This window comes from Lynx canadensis, chromosome E3, assembly GCF_007474595.2.
Source record: "Lynx canadensis isolate LIC74 chromosome E3, mLynCan4.pri.v2, whole genome shotgun sequence".
NCBI classification, from domain to species: Eukaryota; Metazoa; Chordata; class Mammalia; order Carnivora; family Felidae; genus Lynx; species Lynx canadensis.
Genome location: NC_044318.1, coordinates 914,733 through 928,534, shown reverse-complemented (window position 1 = coordinate 928,534; position 13,802 = coordinate 914,733). Strand labels below are relative to the sequence as shown.

Here is a 13,802-nt window from a genome sequence, read left to right as displayed (position 1 = left end):
GACAGCACTCAGTCACCCCAGAGGTCTGCACGCGCGCGTCCTGTTCTGACTGCCCGTGCCAAGCTCCCTGCTTTGACCAGAATTAGCACAAAGGCAAGACACTGATTCTTGAGCCCCTGCCACACGGGAAAGCCGCCGTCACCCCGGCCTCAGCAACCGGATCCAGGGCCCTGCACACAGCAAAAGCAGCGCTCCAGCTCGCAAACAGCTAGGCTCCCCCCCTGCAGCTGCCCCCACCTCACAGCAGCCCCACTGGGTCCCGCTTCCCACCAAACGCTGCGAACACCAGCTGTTTTCATTTCCCTCTCCCCCTCCGGGGCCTTCCCTCTTGGCCTTAAGGCTCCTCCCCTAATATGAAGACCCCTCTCTGCTCTCCCCACACCTGATCCCTCCCCAGTCTCTGCTCCCAGGAGACCCCGGGATGGGGTCCGGGATGGTCACCATTAGCCTCCATTCTCTGCTCTGAGCCTGCTGGGAGGCCGGAACAGAGCCCTGCACACCCTCCCTCTGCATCCCACCCGGGCCCCTCTCCCAGCCTGGTCCCTACACAGCGGCCATTACCAACACCCGCCTCCAGTGGGTTCCAGAGCGGGCTCGCCAGGCTCAAGTCCTCAAAACCTAAAAACCCGTGCACACCCCTTCCGGGGTAACTTCGCCCACCCTGCCATCCTTGGGGTCGCCTGTCAAGTGTCCTCTGCTCAGGAGCGACGCCTCCAGCCCCCTCCCGCGGTTACTGTCACGTGGCCCTCTTGAAATTTCATCGCGCTTGTCACTCCCTTGTAATGATCTGGTGGTCACTTGTTTCTCGGCTCTGCGGGAGAGGGGGCGTCCCCGCTGCGGGGGGTTCGGGACTTGGCACCCAGCAGGTGCGCCGGAGACGTGAGGGCCATGAAGGGGGCTTGGCCGCCCGCTCCGCTCCGCAGGAAGGGCTGGGAGGGGGAGGGGGGGCACCGTCCTTGCCCTCGAAGGCGGCATCCCAGGGTCGGGACGCGCGGGGCCGGCACCTGTCTGCGCGGGACCACGTACCCCCGAGCCAACCGCCGGCGCCAAAGAGCTCGAGTCCTCTCCCCCCGCAGGTCTCCGCGCAGGCAGGGCTCTCCCCGGGCAGGCGGCTCTCGGGCTGCGCGCCCTGCCCGCCGCGCCCCGCCCCGCCGTGCGCGCGGGTCTGCTGTTGTGCGGGCGCCCGAGGCGGAGGGGCAGGGGTGCCGCCGGGCCGGCGCGTGCCCGTGGGCGCGCGGCAGGGCGCGGCGGGCGGGGCGGGGCTCGGCATCCTCGGCGCCCCCGCCCGGGCTCGCCAACCGGATTGGCTCCCGGCGCCGGGAGCGCGCGAGGGCGCGGCGTGTAGAGCCGGGCGGGGGGCGCGCGCGGCGCCGCCGGCGGCCGCGGAGGAGCGCGGGGAGGAGGGCGCGGGGAGGGAGGAGGCGCCCGCCCGGCTCCCTGCAAAGCGGCCTTATTTATCTGGGCACTGCCTCAGCCTCCCCGGTGGGAGGCTCGGGCAGCCGGTCCTCTCCCACCGGGGAGCTCCTCTCCGGGCGCGGCCGAGGGGGCCGGCCAGGCCGGGGCGCGGGGCGCGGCTGGGCCCTGCCGGCCAGGCCAGCACCTCGGCCGCCTCCCCGCTTCGCCAGCGCCCATGCCGGGCTCCCCATGACGAGAAGACGCCCGGCGGACAGCGTGGCATGAGCCAGGTGCCCGGGCCGAGGTAAGGTGTGTGCACCGGGCCAGGTTGTGGAGCCGGGGAAGGGGCCAGGCCACGCCATCGCGGCGGCCACAATGAGGAGGGGGGAGGGGGCTTCGGACAGGGCCGCCAACACCCCCAGGGTCTCACACACGCGCGGCCGCTTCCCAGGCGGAGGCCACTGAGCCTGTGGTCCCGACAGGCCCTCCCAGGGCTCCTGACCCCAGAGGCTGCCTGGTTGAAGCACGCTCCCCACTGGACCAGGGCTGTGGGCCGGTGCCGCCCGACCGTATCTCGGCGGAAGCAGAACTTCAGGCCCCCAGCCGGCGTGGCTGGGCGAGATCCTGGACCTCCTTTGAGCCCCGAGCTTCCCTCCCAGCACCACGAGCCCCTGGGCCTATGAGACGGGTGTGAGGCACAGTTCCACTCCAGGAGCCATGTGGATGCGTGGCGGGGGCCCCGTCTGCCCTGGCCGCCTGGGCCTGTGTGGAGCTGCCGCCACAGCAGGAGGATGAGGGGGAAGGAGGAGGCTGGCCACGTGCCTGGTCCTGGAGGAGGGGTCGAGCCTTGGCCAAGGTTGGACGGCCTCAGAAGGGAAACCGGGCGCTCTGAGACTTGCTAGGGCAGGGGTCTGGCCTCCCGGGATTTCAGGGGAGAGAGTCCCCCACCCATCACCCCAGAAGGAAAGCAGGCCTAGCTGTTGGAGCCTCGGGGAGCCCACGGCCCAGTGGCCACTCCTCCAGCCCCTCCCGGCCTCTGCACGGGAAGCCTTCCCTCCAAAGAGAGAACAGATGGCGGATGCCGCTTCACCTGCCCACTCGGTCAGTCCCTTCCCGGTACCCGCCACCTCCCAGGCCCCTTCTTTCAGCCAACGCCTTTGAGCGGAGGCCTGGGCTGGGTCCCTGAGAGGGCAAAGGCTTGATGGAGACTTGCTGGCCTGGCAGGAGGTGGCCACAGGTCTGGACCAGGAGCTATGGGGACAAGGGAGATCCAAACCCCGGTCATGAGCGTGGGCAGTGCAGGGCAGACTGTTCAGGCCCCAAGGGCCCGCCGTCTCCGCTACTTGGCTCCCCTCTTCCTCAGCCACCTCTCACTTGGGCCAGGCCTATAAGTACCCCTGATGCTGGGCAGGCGCTACCCTCCAGTTCACACCCACTTCCAGGGCACTTCAGTGAGTCCTCTCTCCCAATGGAAGAAGGACACAATTAGCCCTGAGGTAGGGGCACCTGGGGCCCTCGAGACCGCTGGCCTGGGCCCAGGAAGCCTGCGCTGCTGAGAGCCAGGGAGACGTCTCACCCCAAGGTAGGGCCCTGCTCGGCTGCCTGCAGCCCCATCTTGTCACACGTGGGTGCTCGCTGCCATGCCTCAGAGGGGAAGAGTGGAGGTGGCAGTGAAGGAAGGCTCTGTGGGGTAAGTGGGTGGTTCCGAACCTTCCCCACCAGTGGCAGGTTGGAGCCGCAGCGAGACCAGTCACAGAGGGTGGGCTTGGACCCCGTCGCTTCACTTGGTGGGGAAGAGGGGGAGGGTTTGAGACAGCCACCCAAAGAGGCAGACACTAGATGCCCCCAGTCTAGGCACTGGAGGGCTCATCCTCCAGAGCCAAAGAGCCAAGATGAGGCGTGGAGCCCAAGCCCGTTCCCCAAGGTGCCCAGTCCCACATGGCCAAGCTGTCTTGAGCTTGACCGCAGGACTGGGTCTGATGAAGCACTGACTGGGTCTCTTTTGAAGCCATGTGCTCACTTCCTGGAGCCCCCGGGGCACGGGTGGGGCAGCCTGCACCCCAGAAGCATCCCTGGGCTGGGGGCGGGAAGGGAGTGCTGCCTGGCACATGTGCAAAGTGACAGGGATGTGAATGTGCCTGAGTCACGGGGCTTGTCATGGAGTTTGTCAGCCCGCACTGTGTCCCCAATCCCAAGCTGGTTGTCACCCCAGTCCCTGGGGATGTCACTGCAGATCGACCCGATGTGAATTTTTCTGGCTACCCACACCCTGCCCAGCTCCATGGGCCTCAGTGGGCCGGGAGGATTGGTCAGTGCAGGTCCTATCAGGGCCAGACCCCTCCAGCATTCACGGTGGGCTGTGTCAGAGTATCGGGGATGAAGGAAGAGATCTCGGAGTTGGGGGCCATGAGGAGTGGAGGGTTTCCTAGGCACGAGCAGTCCAAAACAAGAGAGTCCTGCAGCTTGCAGCCTCTGGAGAGAGAGCGGGGGCATGACAGAGACAATGCTGGGGGAGACCACTAACCTAAGGTCACAGGCTGGGAGGACACAGGGGACAGGAGCAGCAGAGCAGGGCAGAGGAAGAGGCCTCAGGAAGTGCACCTGGCCAGCGGCAGACCAGCTGAGGGCCCAGGGTCACCATCTGGACCTCAGTGCCTAGCTTGGTCTTTGGAGGTCAGACAAACCGGGGTCAAATCCCAGCTTTGTGCACCTTTTGAAAATTCAGTCTCCGAGCCCCACTCTCCCCACGCCTGGTCAGGCAGTGTGTGAAGGGCTCAGACCAGCAATAGAGGAGCGGCACTGGGAAGAGCAGGGCAGGACCAGCTCCTCCCTCCCTTCTGGTGGCTCCTGTCCCCTCTCCCTGGATCTGGCCAGATTATGAGGGGTGGGCAGGCAGCCTCCTTAACCCTGCAGCTCCCATAGTGGGGACTCAACCAAAAGAGAGATGTGAGCCATCCTCTTCCCATGGGCCTGAATAATTGCAAGGCCCACCCTAAGCCCCAGGGTCTTGGGCGCCTTCTCAGAGACTCTGGCGCCAACCCAACCCAGTGGCTGCCCTCACTGTGGACAGTGGCCTCTGCTACAACCAGGATTAACAAACTGAACTACAAGCAGCTCCCCTACCATCCACCGCCCTCTTCTTCATCTGGTCTGTCTTCCGTCAACCTCCTGGGCATCTGGCAGCCATATCCCTTTTGGCATGACCCCGCTGACTGCCATTATTCGTTCGTTCGTTCGTTCATTCATTCATTCATTCATTCATTCAGCCAGCACTCAGAGGCCACTCAGTCATGGTCCTGCCTGTCTTCAAGAAGTCCCCAGCCAAGGGAAGAGACAGATGGATGGACAGTAACGACTGAGACCCTGGAGATGCTTTTTTTCAGGGCTGGGGAGTCCCGCAGGGGGAGACCGGGGTGGTGCTCACACTGAAGGATGGAGGGTAAGGAGCTGGCAGGGTTAAGAAGTGGGGAGGCCGACTGAGCAAGCAGGGGGCCCATCATGTGCCCTGGGAGGGGATGAGGAATACAGAACAGGGGGTCTGGCTGGACTGTAGGGCCATGGCTGGGGAGGAACGAGAGGCAAGGCTGTAAGGTGGACTTGCTAGGTCTCAGGGCCCAGTGACTTGGCCGCAAAAGAAGCAGTTCCTTTCAGAGCCTCAGCGTGGGCATCTGGAGACTGTCGGCCTGGGAGCCACCAAGTTCTGGAGTCCTCCCAGGAACCTGGAGCCCCCGCAGCCTATCCCAGGAGGACCTCCTCCAGAATTCCGCTCCACACGGAGGCACAAGACACCAGGGGCTGAGGCTGAGAATAGTGCAAGTTTGGCCATCTTTTTAAAACGCCTCTTTTCCTAGCGTTAGCTCCTAGTGCTTAGTTCTAAAGGAGGAGGCAGACCACATAAGACTGGCCACTGCCCCTACCCCATCCTGACTAGAAACTCGGGGCAGGTCCTCTGAGCCCCAGTGCATGCAGTAGGGACAGGAACAAGTACGAAAGAGGTCGGGGTCTCGCAGCCCATCTGGCTGGGTGGGTGGGACCAGGCAGAGGGCCACTTGTCCCAGCCCCCTGCAAGAGACCCCCTGCCTAACTGACAGGAAGACTCCTCTCTGACCGCAAGCTCGGTTCTCTCCTAAAGCCCTGACCCCTGGGCCAAGCTGTGGCTGTTTCCAGTTTTGAGCCACAGAGCAAGGATTGTCAGGCTGGGTCAGTGAGGCTGGAGGGTGCGGGTGGAGCCCAGCAGGACCATGGACAAGGTCAGGAGCTCAGAGCTGCTTCCGCTGAGAGGCAGCTCCAGGCGAAGGCACAGGCACGGCAGAAGGGCTGACCCACTGGCAGGCAGGGCAGTGCCTTCTGGCCAGGGATGTGAGTGTGAGATAAGGGGCAGCCAGGCCTCGGACACCCCCACCCCCACCCCCACCCCCACCCCCAGGCGGAGGCCATCCTCGACCTGGCCCCTCCCTCCCGTGGGCTCTCTTCACCCGCTGGCTGTTTTCACCAGCTCCACCCTGAGGCCTGAAGAGGGGATGGGACTGTGGGCGCGTGCAAATGTGAGCTCCAGTGGGGTGGATTGGGGGGGGGGGGAAGAGCCCTGCAGATGCCCGGGGCATCCACGTGCACCCTGCCCCCCACCACCAACTCAGGCACTCCACGTGCACACCCGTGGCTGGGAGCATCTTTAACCTAAATCGGCACTGCTCTTGAGTTATTTCTCCCCTGGTGCCACCTCCGCCGCCTCCTCCGGATCTTGGCGGAGCGGGCGGCTTCTCGCCCCGCCCCGTCGCCTGCTGAGCTGGGTTTGCCGGGGCCGGCCCCCCTCCCCACCCCCACCAGCCGCTGTCCGCGGTGGAGCCCGCCGGGGCCTGGCCTCCGAGCACGCGCACAGCGGCTGGAGGGGCGCTGTCCATGGTGCTGCGCTCCGGGGCCGAGCCAGCCGCGCCCGGTCTGCGGGGAGCGGCGGAGGCCGGGTGGGCGGCGCGCCCTGAGCCCTGAGATCCTGGCGCCGGGCACCCGGGACACAGAAGGTATTCAGGCTGGGGCTGCCTCTCTGAACCCAGCACAGCCCACAGGACGACAGGACAGCCTCTCCTCTGGTCCCAGTCGTGGGCTTTACCCTGTCCCTCCATGAGGCACTTCTGATCCACAACGGTCTCCTCATCACATACTGGTTTGAAGAGATCTGGGGCGGCCCTCATGTCAGGCTGCTCCCCCCGCCCCCCGCCCCAACACACACGGGGCTGACATGAAGCTAGTGGACATTCGGCGGACGTTGTTACGAATGTCGTGTTTTATCCAGTGTGAGGCTGCTACTATCTGGTCATGAGCTGCAGTAAAGGGACAGCCAAGGTTGGGGAGCCTCCCCTGGGGAGGGTGGGCCTGATGTGGACTGCCAGGCTGGGGGCTCATGGCTGTCAGAGCAAGGAGGCCTTTCGACCCAAAGCTGAGTTGGTAGCCATGAGGCCATGTGTTCCCATAGACCCCTGGTCCCAGCCCAGGTCAGCAACCCCTCCACAGATGTGGAAGGCCAGCAAGGGTTGTCCTGTCCAGGGCTTGGAAGCCAGTGGAGGCATGGTGCTGGGTAGAGCAGGGCAGGGTGGCTCACTTCCCTCCCTCCTAATGGCTCCTTACCCCTTCCCCTCAGGCTGGCCATGGGGTCCAGAAGCAACTTCCTCACCACTTTCCAAATGCTGACTGTGGGCCATACACTATGCTTAGCCCTTTTCACATGTTGTCCTGTGGGGGGGTATCATCCTTTCTCAGGCTCAAAAGTAAGGAAAGTGAGTCTCAGAGAAAAGTGCCTCACGGAGGCCACAGAGCCAGGGTGTGTGACCCCAGAGCTTGTATGGCTGAACCACTGGGTGCACTGCCTTTCCACGGGATGTCTAGAGTGGGGGTAGGCGAGAGAAGATCTGGAATGTGGAGCAGATGGTGGTACTGTGAGGGTCCCCCTGCCCCCCTCTCCAGGGCTATCTGTGCTCAAAGCCATCTGCCACCCATTCACAACCTCAGAGCCCTGGTGGGGGGGGCGCATTGGGGGGGTGCTTCAGTCCCACCCTATGAGGAACTCTCTACAAATATGCTTCCACGGCCAGCCCTAGTCCAAGCCTCGACTCCACCACTTACTGTGACCTTGGGCAAACAGTTCATGCTGCTTTATTTTCCTCATCTGTAACAATGGGCGCGGTCATCATAGTACGATCCTCAACGGGTTAGAGGGAGGATTACAGGACAGTATGTGTCCAGGGATCATTGTGCTGGCATCAGAGTAAACCTCGCCCTTTCTTTTGGGTAGATTATGAACCACAGAACCTCCAGTAGGCACTGACATTTTCAGGGGCTGGTGTGTGAGTCTCAGACAGGCTCCTGGAACCACTCCTCAGAGGCATGCTGGAACCCCACAGTGGAGATGCAGAGGCCGCCCCACACCAGCTCCCTCAGTCTCCCAGTTCCTACCCGGGTAGAGGTAGGCCTGGCAAACACTGATGTTGGGCATCAGGGTAGTAAAGGTGAAGGGAGCAGTCCCAGGCAAGTGTCTGTCTGTCGCTGCCTCTCTTCTCTCATCTCTAAAATGAGAACCATAGTACCTAGCTGTCAAAAAGATGTGAGTACTGGTTGAGCTCAGTGCGCATAGTAGGTGCTCAGGGAGTGTCATAGTCATGAACAGCCCTGATCTCACAGTCAGGGAAGGAGGGACTTCGATTCAGATCCTTTCTGTTGGGTGGTTCTGGGAGTGCCAGGGGAGGAGATGCCCTGGGATGGGAAGGAGCCCAGCCCTGCTGCGGCAGGAGACTCATTACCCCATCCTGGACCCTGTCTGCAGATCGAGCGAGGAAGATGTCGAGCCCGGGTGTGGACGGCGACCCCAAGCCTCCATGCTTGCCTCGAAATGGCCTGGTAAAGCTGCCGGGCCAGCCCAACGGCCTGGGTGCAGCCAGTATCACCAAGGGCACACCAGCTGCCAAGAACCGGCCCTGCCAGCCACCACCCCCACCCACCCTCCCACCGCCCAGCCTGGCTGCCCCACTGCCACGGGCTGCCCTAGCTGGGGGCCTGTGCCCCCCAGCAGGGCTCCCCCTTGGTGGACCAGCCTCAGTCCCAGTTCCTGGGCCCCCAGTGGAGCGGCCACCACTGGCCACAGATGAAAAGATCCTCAATGGCCTCTTCTGGTACTTCTCAGCCTGTGAGAAGTGCGTGCTGGCCCAGGTGTGCAAGGCCTGGCGGCGTGTGCTCTACCAGCCCAAGTTCTGGGCGGGCCTCACACCTGTGCTGCACGCCAAGGAGCTCTACAACGTGTTGCCTGGTGGCGAGAAGGAGTTTGTGAACCTGCAGGGCTTCGCTGCGCGTGGTTTTGAGGGCTTCTGCCTGGTTGGTGTCTCCGACCTGGACATCTGTGAGTTCATCGACAACTACTCCCTCTCTAAGAAGGGCGTCAAGGCCATGAGCCTCAAGCGCTCCACCATCACCGATGCCGGCCTGGAGGTGCGCCCCACCGGTGGCCTGGAAGGGACAGGGGTGGGGTGGGCAGGGCCAAGCAGCAGCAAATGAGCTGGGGGTGGGGGGAGGGAGGGTGCCCCCAGGCATACAAGGAGCAAAGGAGCTGAGGGTGGTGCTGGTGCTCTGTGGATCATGTCTCTGGGGGAGGGGAAGCAGCACTGGTTACATAATTGGGGGGACCCAATCCGAAATGAAAATTCAAGTCCCTTGTTCAAAGATGGTTAAGAATTTCAAGACAGCAACATCAAAGCAATCAGTCAAGTGGGAGCCCCCTCTGAGCTCAGAGCCCTACATGCCTGTGAGGCCAGCCTTGGGGGGGGGGGATGCTGCAAAGGAACAGGCGCTCAGGCCAGAGGAGCAGCTGTGCAAGCTGCCCCTTCCCCAGGGCCAGGACTCTAACCATCAAATCCTTAACACCAAGTGCTCTGGAGCCCCTGCTCTGGAGAGGCCCTGAGCTCCCAGGTCCCCCTGTGCTCTGCCTCTTCTCTTAGAATGTTGTGGTGATGTGAGAAACACACTGTGACGTGCACTTGTCCTGTTTTACACCCGTCTACACTCGAGAACACTGCTTTCTGCCCCTCATCGGGCTCCTTCCGCCCCGCTCCCCCCCCCCCCCACCATCCTCACCACGCCCTGCTGCCCGCAGGTGATGCTGGAGCAGATGCAGGGGGTCGTGCGCCTGGAGCTGTCAGGCTGCAACGACTTCACCGAGGCGGGGCTGTGGTCCAGCCTGAGCGCCCGGATCACCTCGCTGAGCGTGAGCGACTGCATCAACGTGGCCGACGACGCCATTGCGGCCATCTCGCAGCTGCTGCCCAACCTGGCCGAGCTGAGCTTGCAGGCCTACCACGTGACGGACACGGCGCTGGCCTACTTCACAGCACGCCAGGGCCACAGCACGCACACGCTGCGTCTGCTCTCCTGCTGGGAGATCACCAACCACGGCGTGGTCAACGTGGTGCACAGCCTGCCCAACCTCACCGCGCTCAGCCTCTCCGGCTGCTCCAAGGTCACCGACGACGGCGTCGAGCTCGTGGCCGAAAACCTGCGCAAGCTGCGCAGCCTTGACCTTTCGTGGTGCCCGCGCATCACCGACATGGCGCTCGAGTACGTGGCCTGCGACCTGCACCGCCTGGAGGAGCTGGTGCTGGACAGGTGCGCGCGACCCCCACGCCCGGGCAGTGGGGGGGGGGGCGGGGGGGCGGGGCGGGGCCTTCTGAGCGGGGAGCCTAGACCAGTGGAGCGACTGTAGCGGAGTGGCGCTGCCGCGTGATGGGGAGTGGGTTGAGGATGGGCGCTCACAAACCCGGGATCCAGAATGGCCCTGTAACAAGGGTGGGGCTGAACCGCCCCCCCCCTCCCGGGACGGGTGGTGCCACCAAGCAACCAGGGTGGGGGTTGGGGGGGACCTGGCTGGGGAGAGTCTGTGGAAAGGGAAGCGCTCTCATCTGTGCCGGCGGAGGGGAGCTTCAGGCCTGGACACGCCGGGAAAAGCAGGAAGGGGCGGAGCTGAGGGGCGGGGTGTTTCAAGGTGGGCAGAGCCCCTCTGTTGCACCCACAGGTGTGTACGCATCACGGATACTGGCCTCAGCTACTTGTCCACCATGTCGTCCCTCCGCAGCCTCTACCTGCGATGGTGCTGCCAGGTACCCGCCCTCCTCGCCTCCGAAGACTGGGGAGCGGAGGTGGGGGACTCGGCCCTTCCCGGCCGCTCAGCCCGCTGCCCTGATCCCGGAAGGGTCAGAGGAAGTTTGGGTCCCTCCACGCCTAGCGCGCGACATAGGCCGAGCGCCCGCACTCCCCGGGGCCCTCAGCGCCACTCCCCCGCTGCCTCCTGGCTCCTTGGGAGGCCGAGAAACCCCCTTTTTGAGCCCTGCCCCCCTGCGCCTCCAACAGCTCCAGGCCCAAGGCCTGACCCTAGAAGTGCCCCCCCCCCCTCCCCACCAGGGCGCGATCGGAGGTCCTTAACCCGCCCTGCCCTCCCCTCCCGCCCAGGTGCAGGACTTCGGGCTGAAGCACCTCCTGGCCATGAGGAGTTTGCGGCTCTTGTCTCTGGCAGGTGAGACCCCACCCGCCCCCACCTGGCCCTGCCGGGTCCCTCGCGCCGATTCATACCTGGGGCTGACTCCCCGGGTCCCAGGGCCCGGTCCGGAGGGAGACGCCGGGCGAGCTCCGCCGGCCCCCGCACTCAGCCGCCACCTCGCCTCCCGCCCGCCGCAGGCTGCCCGCTGCTGACCACCACGGGGCTGTCGGGCCTGGTGCAGCTGCAGGAGCTGGAGGAACTGGAGCTGACCAACTGCCCCGGGGCCACCCCCGAGCTCTTCAAGTACTTCTCGCAGCACCTGCCCCGCTGTCTCGTCATCGAGTAGCGCGGGCCTCCCCGCCCCCGGCGCAGGAAGCCGCCACGCTCCGGGGCGGGACGCCTTCTCCCGGCCCTGCCCTCAGGGGAGCCCTCGCGTCTGCGGCCCAGCGCGGGAGGCAGGGCGAACCTGGTGACCGCCCGGCCCCCGCGCCCCTCCTGGCCCCGCCCGGGCGGGGAGGGGCGGCGGGCGGGCCCAGCCCCACGCACGCACGCACACTCGGGGACTCTGTGCATGCCCCTCGTGCCCGCACTGCACGCCCGCCCTCCACCGCACCACAGCCGCCTCCATCATTCGTCCACCCGCTGGGGGCGGGGGGGGTGGGGCCGGGGCTCGGTCCTAGGGGGCGCTTTGAGCTCTCCTGACCGCCGCCCTTACCACCCTCCCCGCCACACCCCGCTCTGTCTCCCCGCTGTCCCCCCATCTCGGGCAGGGCCCGGAGGGACTGAGGGGAGCTGAGTCCCCCAGGACACAGGGGCCAGAAGAGCCCCAAGGGCTTCCCGCATCTTCCACTGCACCGCGCCTGAGGCCCTCGGAGGGGTGCGAGGGGAAACAGGCCACCGCCAAAGCCATGGCCCGCCAAGGAGCCCAAGTCCCTCCCGCCCGTGCCCCACCTCATGCCAGCCTGACCCCATGAGACCTCCCCTTTTCCTGGCCACTGTGTGAGGCAGTCCCCTGCTCGCCCCACCCCCCACTGGCAGGTCTATGGGTCCGTGGGCCAGAATGGGGCGGAATTGGGTCGAGGGAGGGACAGCCCTGGCTGACAATGATATTGGTGTAATCAACATTAACCGAGCCGGCTGCAGCTTGCCTCAACCCGGGCAGGACACCACCACCTTGAGAAACCACAAGCTGGAGCGACCCTCAGGCCCTGCAGGCCTGGCAAACAGCCCTGGGTGGACCCCACACCAGTCCCTGTAGCCAGCTAGGCCCAGCCTCCTCAGCGCCACACTTTATCCTGGGCAGGTCTCTCTGTCAGGCGGAAGCTGGAAAAGCGGGCCCCAGCCAAGGCCCAGGATCAGCGCCAGCCAGCAACTCCGATCTTACAGTGGCCAGCACGCCCTCAGCATCCAGAGGAGGGAGGGCTCCTTTCTAGCTGCCCCCACCCCCTCCCCAGCTTCCCAAACCTCTGCCTGCCCAAATGGGCTCTCGCCATGTCCTGTCCAATCCCAAGACATACGGAAGTCCTGGGGATGCTGGCACATCTTGGCAATTGCTGAGGAGGGGGCTGGGACCCCTTTCCATCCCAACCTTGAGCCCCAGGAAATACAGTGCCCACACCCAATCTTGGGACACCCCCTGTCTGGTTGGAAGAAAGTAACCAGTTTCCAGAGAGCCAGAGAGTGAGCGAGAGCGAGCGAGCGAGAGAGAGAGCGAGAGCGAGCGAGAGAGCGAGAGATGCTGTTGAAGCAGAGAAACAGTTCAACAGCCCAAAGATTTCCCTGTCCTGGAGTGCCCACAGGAAGCTCCGGGGCTGAGGTGGTCAGGAGCCAGTTTCTTCAGCCCCTCCTCCCCACGGCTCCCTAGTGGGGAGGAGGCAGCTGTCCATTTGTCCAAAGTATTAATGCAACTGAAGCTGTGATATTTCCAACGACTGTAGGAGGAAAAATTAAGGGGAGAGAGGAAAACAAAACAAAACCAACCAACCCCTAAAATCATTTTCTTATTGTACATAACGACCTCATTCTCCTGTATATGCGGAAGATATAACCTTATATTTGGTAAGTGTTTCTTGTGCTATTTTATCACGTGACCTGTTTATAAAAATATATATTAAAAAAGTTGTAAAAACACGTGTCTGAGTTGTTTTTAGGTCATCCGACCATGGCAGGGGAAGGTGTCTCTGCCCAGGGTGGCCCAAGTCTCTGGACTCTTGTGCACCGCTCAACTCATCACACTTTCTGGTTCTCTCAACACGCAGAGGTTGGTGCCACTGTGCAGACTGGGAACACAGCAGCGACCAGTACAGACGGTCCCTAAGCTTTCATTGCTTTGGGGAGGAGAGAATGATACCAAAGTCATTACATAGATGATTAACCTCAAAATATCTAGAATCTAGTCCATCCTTCCAGAAGGGCAAAAACGAGCCCTGTTCCGTGCATTGGGTAACTGAGGTTAAGAGGGGGGCAGGGATGTCCTATAATCATACAGTACAGCAAGGACCGAACAGGACTCAAAACCAGGAAAGAAAGGACGGCTCAGAGAGGGTCATTCGATTGCCCGGGGGTGGTGTGAACCAGCAGGATCTGTCAGGCACCGGAGTTTGTGGAGACCAAGACAGGCATGATCCCTGCCTGATATACACTCGTGTGCCACACGCAATGACCAGTAAACGAAGGAATGCGTTTGACAAGCACTGTGGAGGTGACAGTGACTGGAGAGGCCACATGTTAGATGTGGGGGCCGGGGAAGGCCTTTGACAACGAGATACTTAAGCCGAACCCTGGAGCGTGGAGAAGACGCTTCCTGCAGAGCGGAGAGTGCAGAGCAATCGCGTGGCCCGGACAGGAAAGAGCTCGGCCGGCTGGAAGAAGCGGTGTAAGCGGCCGTTGCTGGAAG

General features: G+C 63.5%; 1 protein-coding gene across 3 annotated transcripts; it reads left to right on the top strand.

Moving 5' to 3' along the window:
- Positions 1–1,596: 1,596 nt before the first annotated feature.
- Positions 1,597–11,360, top strand: FBXL16 (F-box and leucine rich repeat protein 16). Of its 3 annotated transcripts, none has more exons than XM_030300929.1 (6): positions 1,597–1,699; positions 8,210–8,868; positions 9,530–10,038; positions 10,445–10,529; positions 10,879–10,942; positions 11,104–11,360. In XM_030300929.1, exons 2-6 carry the CDS (start codon positions 8,224–8,226, stop codon positions 11,250–11,252), a joined length of 1,452 nt encoding a protein of 483 aa, XP_030156789.1. In that variant the 5' UTR covers positions 1,597–1,699; positions 8,210–8,223; the 3' UTR covers positions 11,253–11,360. The 3 variants fall into 3 exon arrangements, with proteins under 3 accessions (XP_030156789.1, XP_030156790.1, XP_030156788.1); XM_030300930.1 differs by having other exon boundaries at positions 1,597–1,704; XM_030300928.1 differs by lacking the exon at positions 1,597–1,699 and adding an exon at positions 7,730–7,852.
- The last annotated feature ends 2,442 nt before the right edge of the window (positions 11,361–13,802 follow it).

Bases quoted from the DNA above. Each gene is read 5' to 3' on its own strand.
- FBXL16 (XM_030300928.1), top strand. From the start codon at position 7,774: ATGCTGGAACCCCACAGTGGAGATGCAGAGGCCGCCCCACACCAGCTC. The intron at 8,869-9,529 runs GTGCGCCCCACC...TGCTGCCCGCAG, and splicing joins TCACCGATGCCGGCCTGGAG to GTGATGCTGGAGCAGATGCA. The intron at 10,039-10,444 runs GTGCGCGCGACC...TTGCACCCACAG, and splicing joins GAGGAGCTGGTGCTGGACAG to GTGTGTACGCATCACGGATA.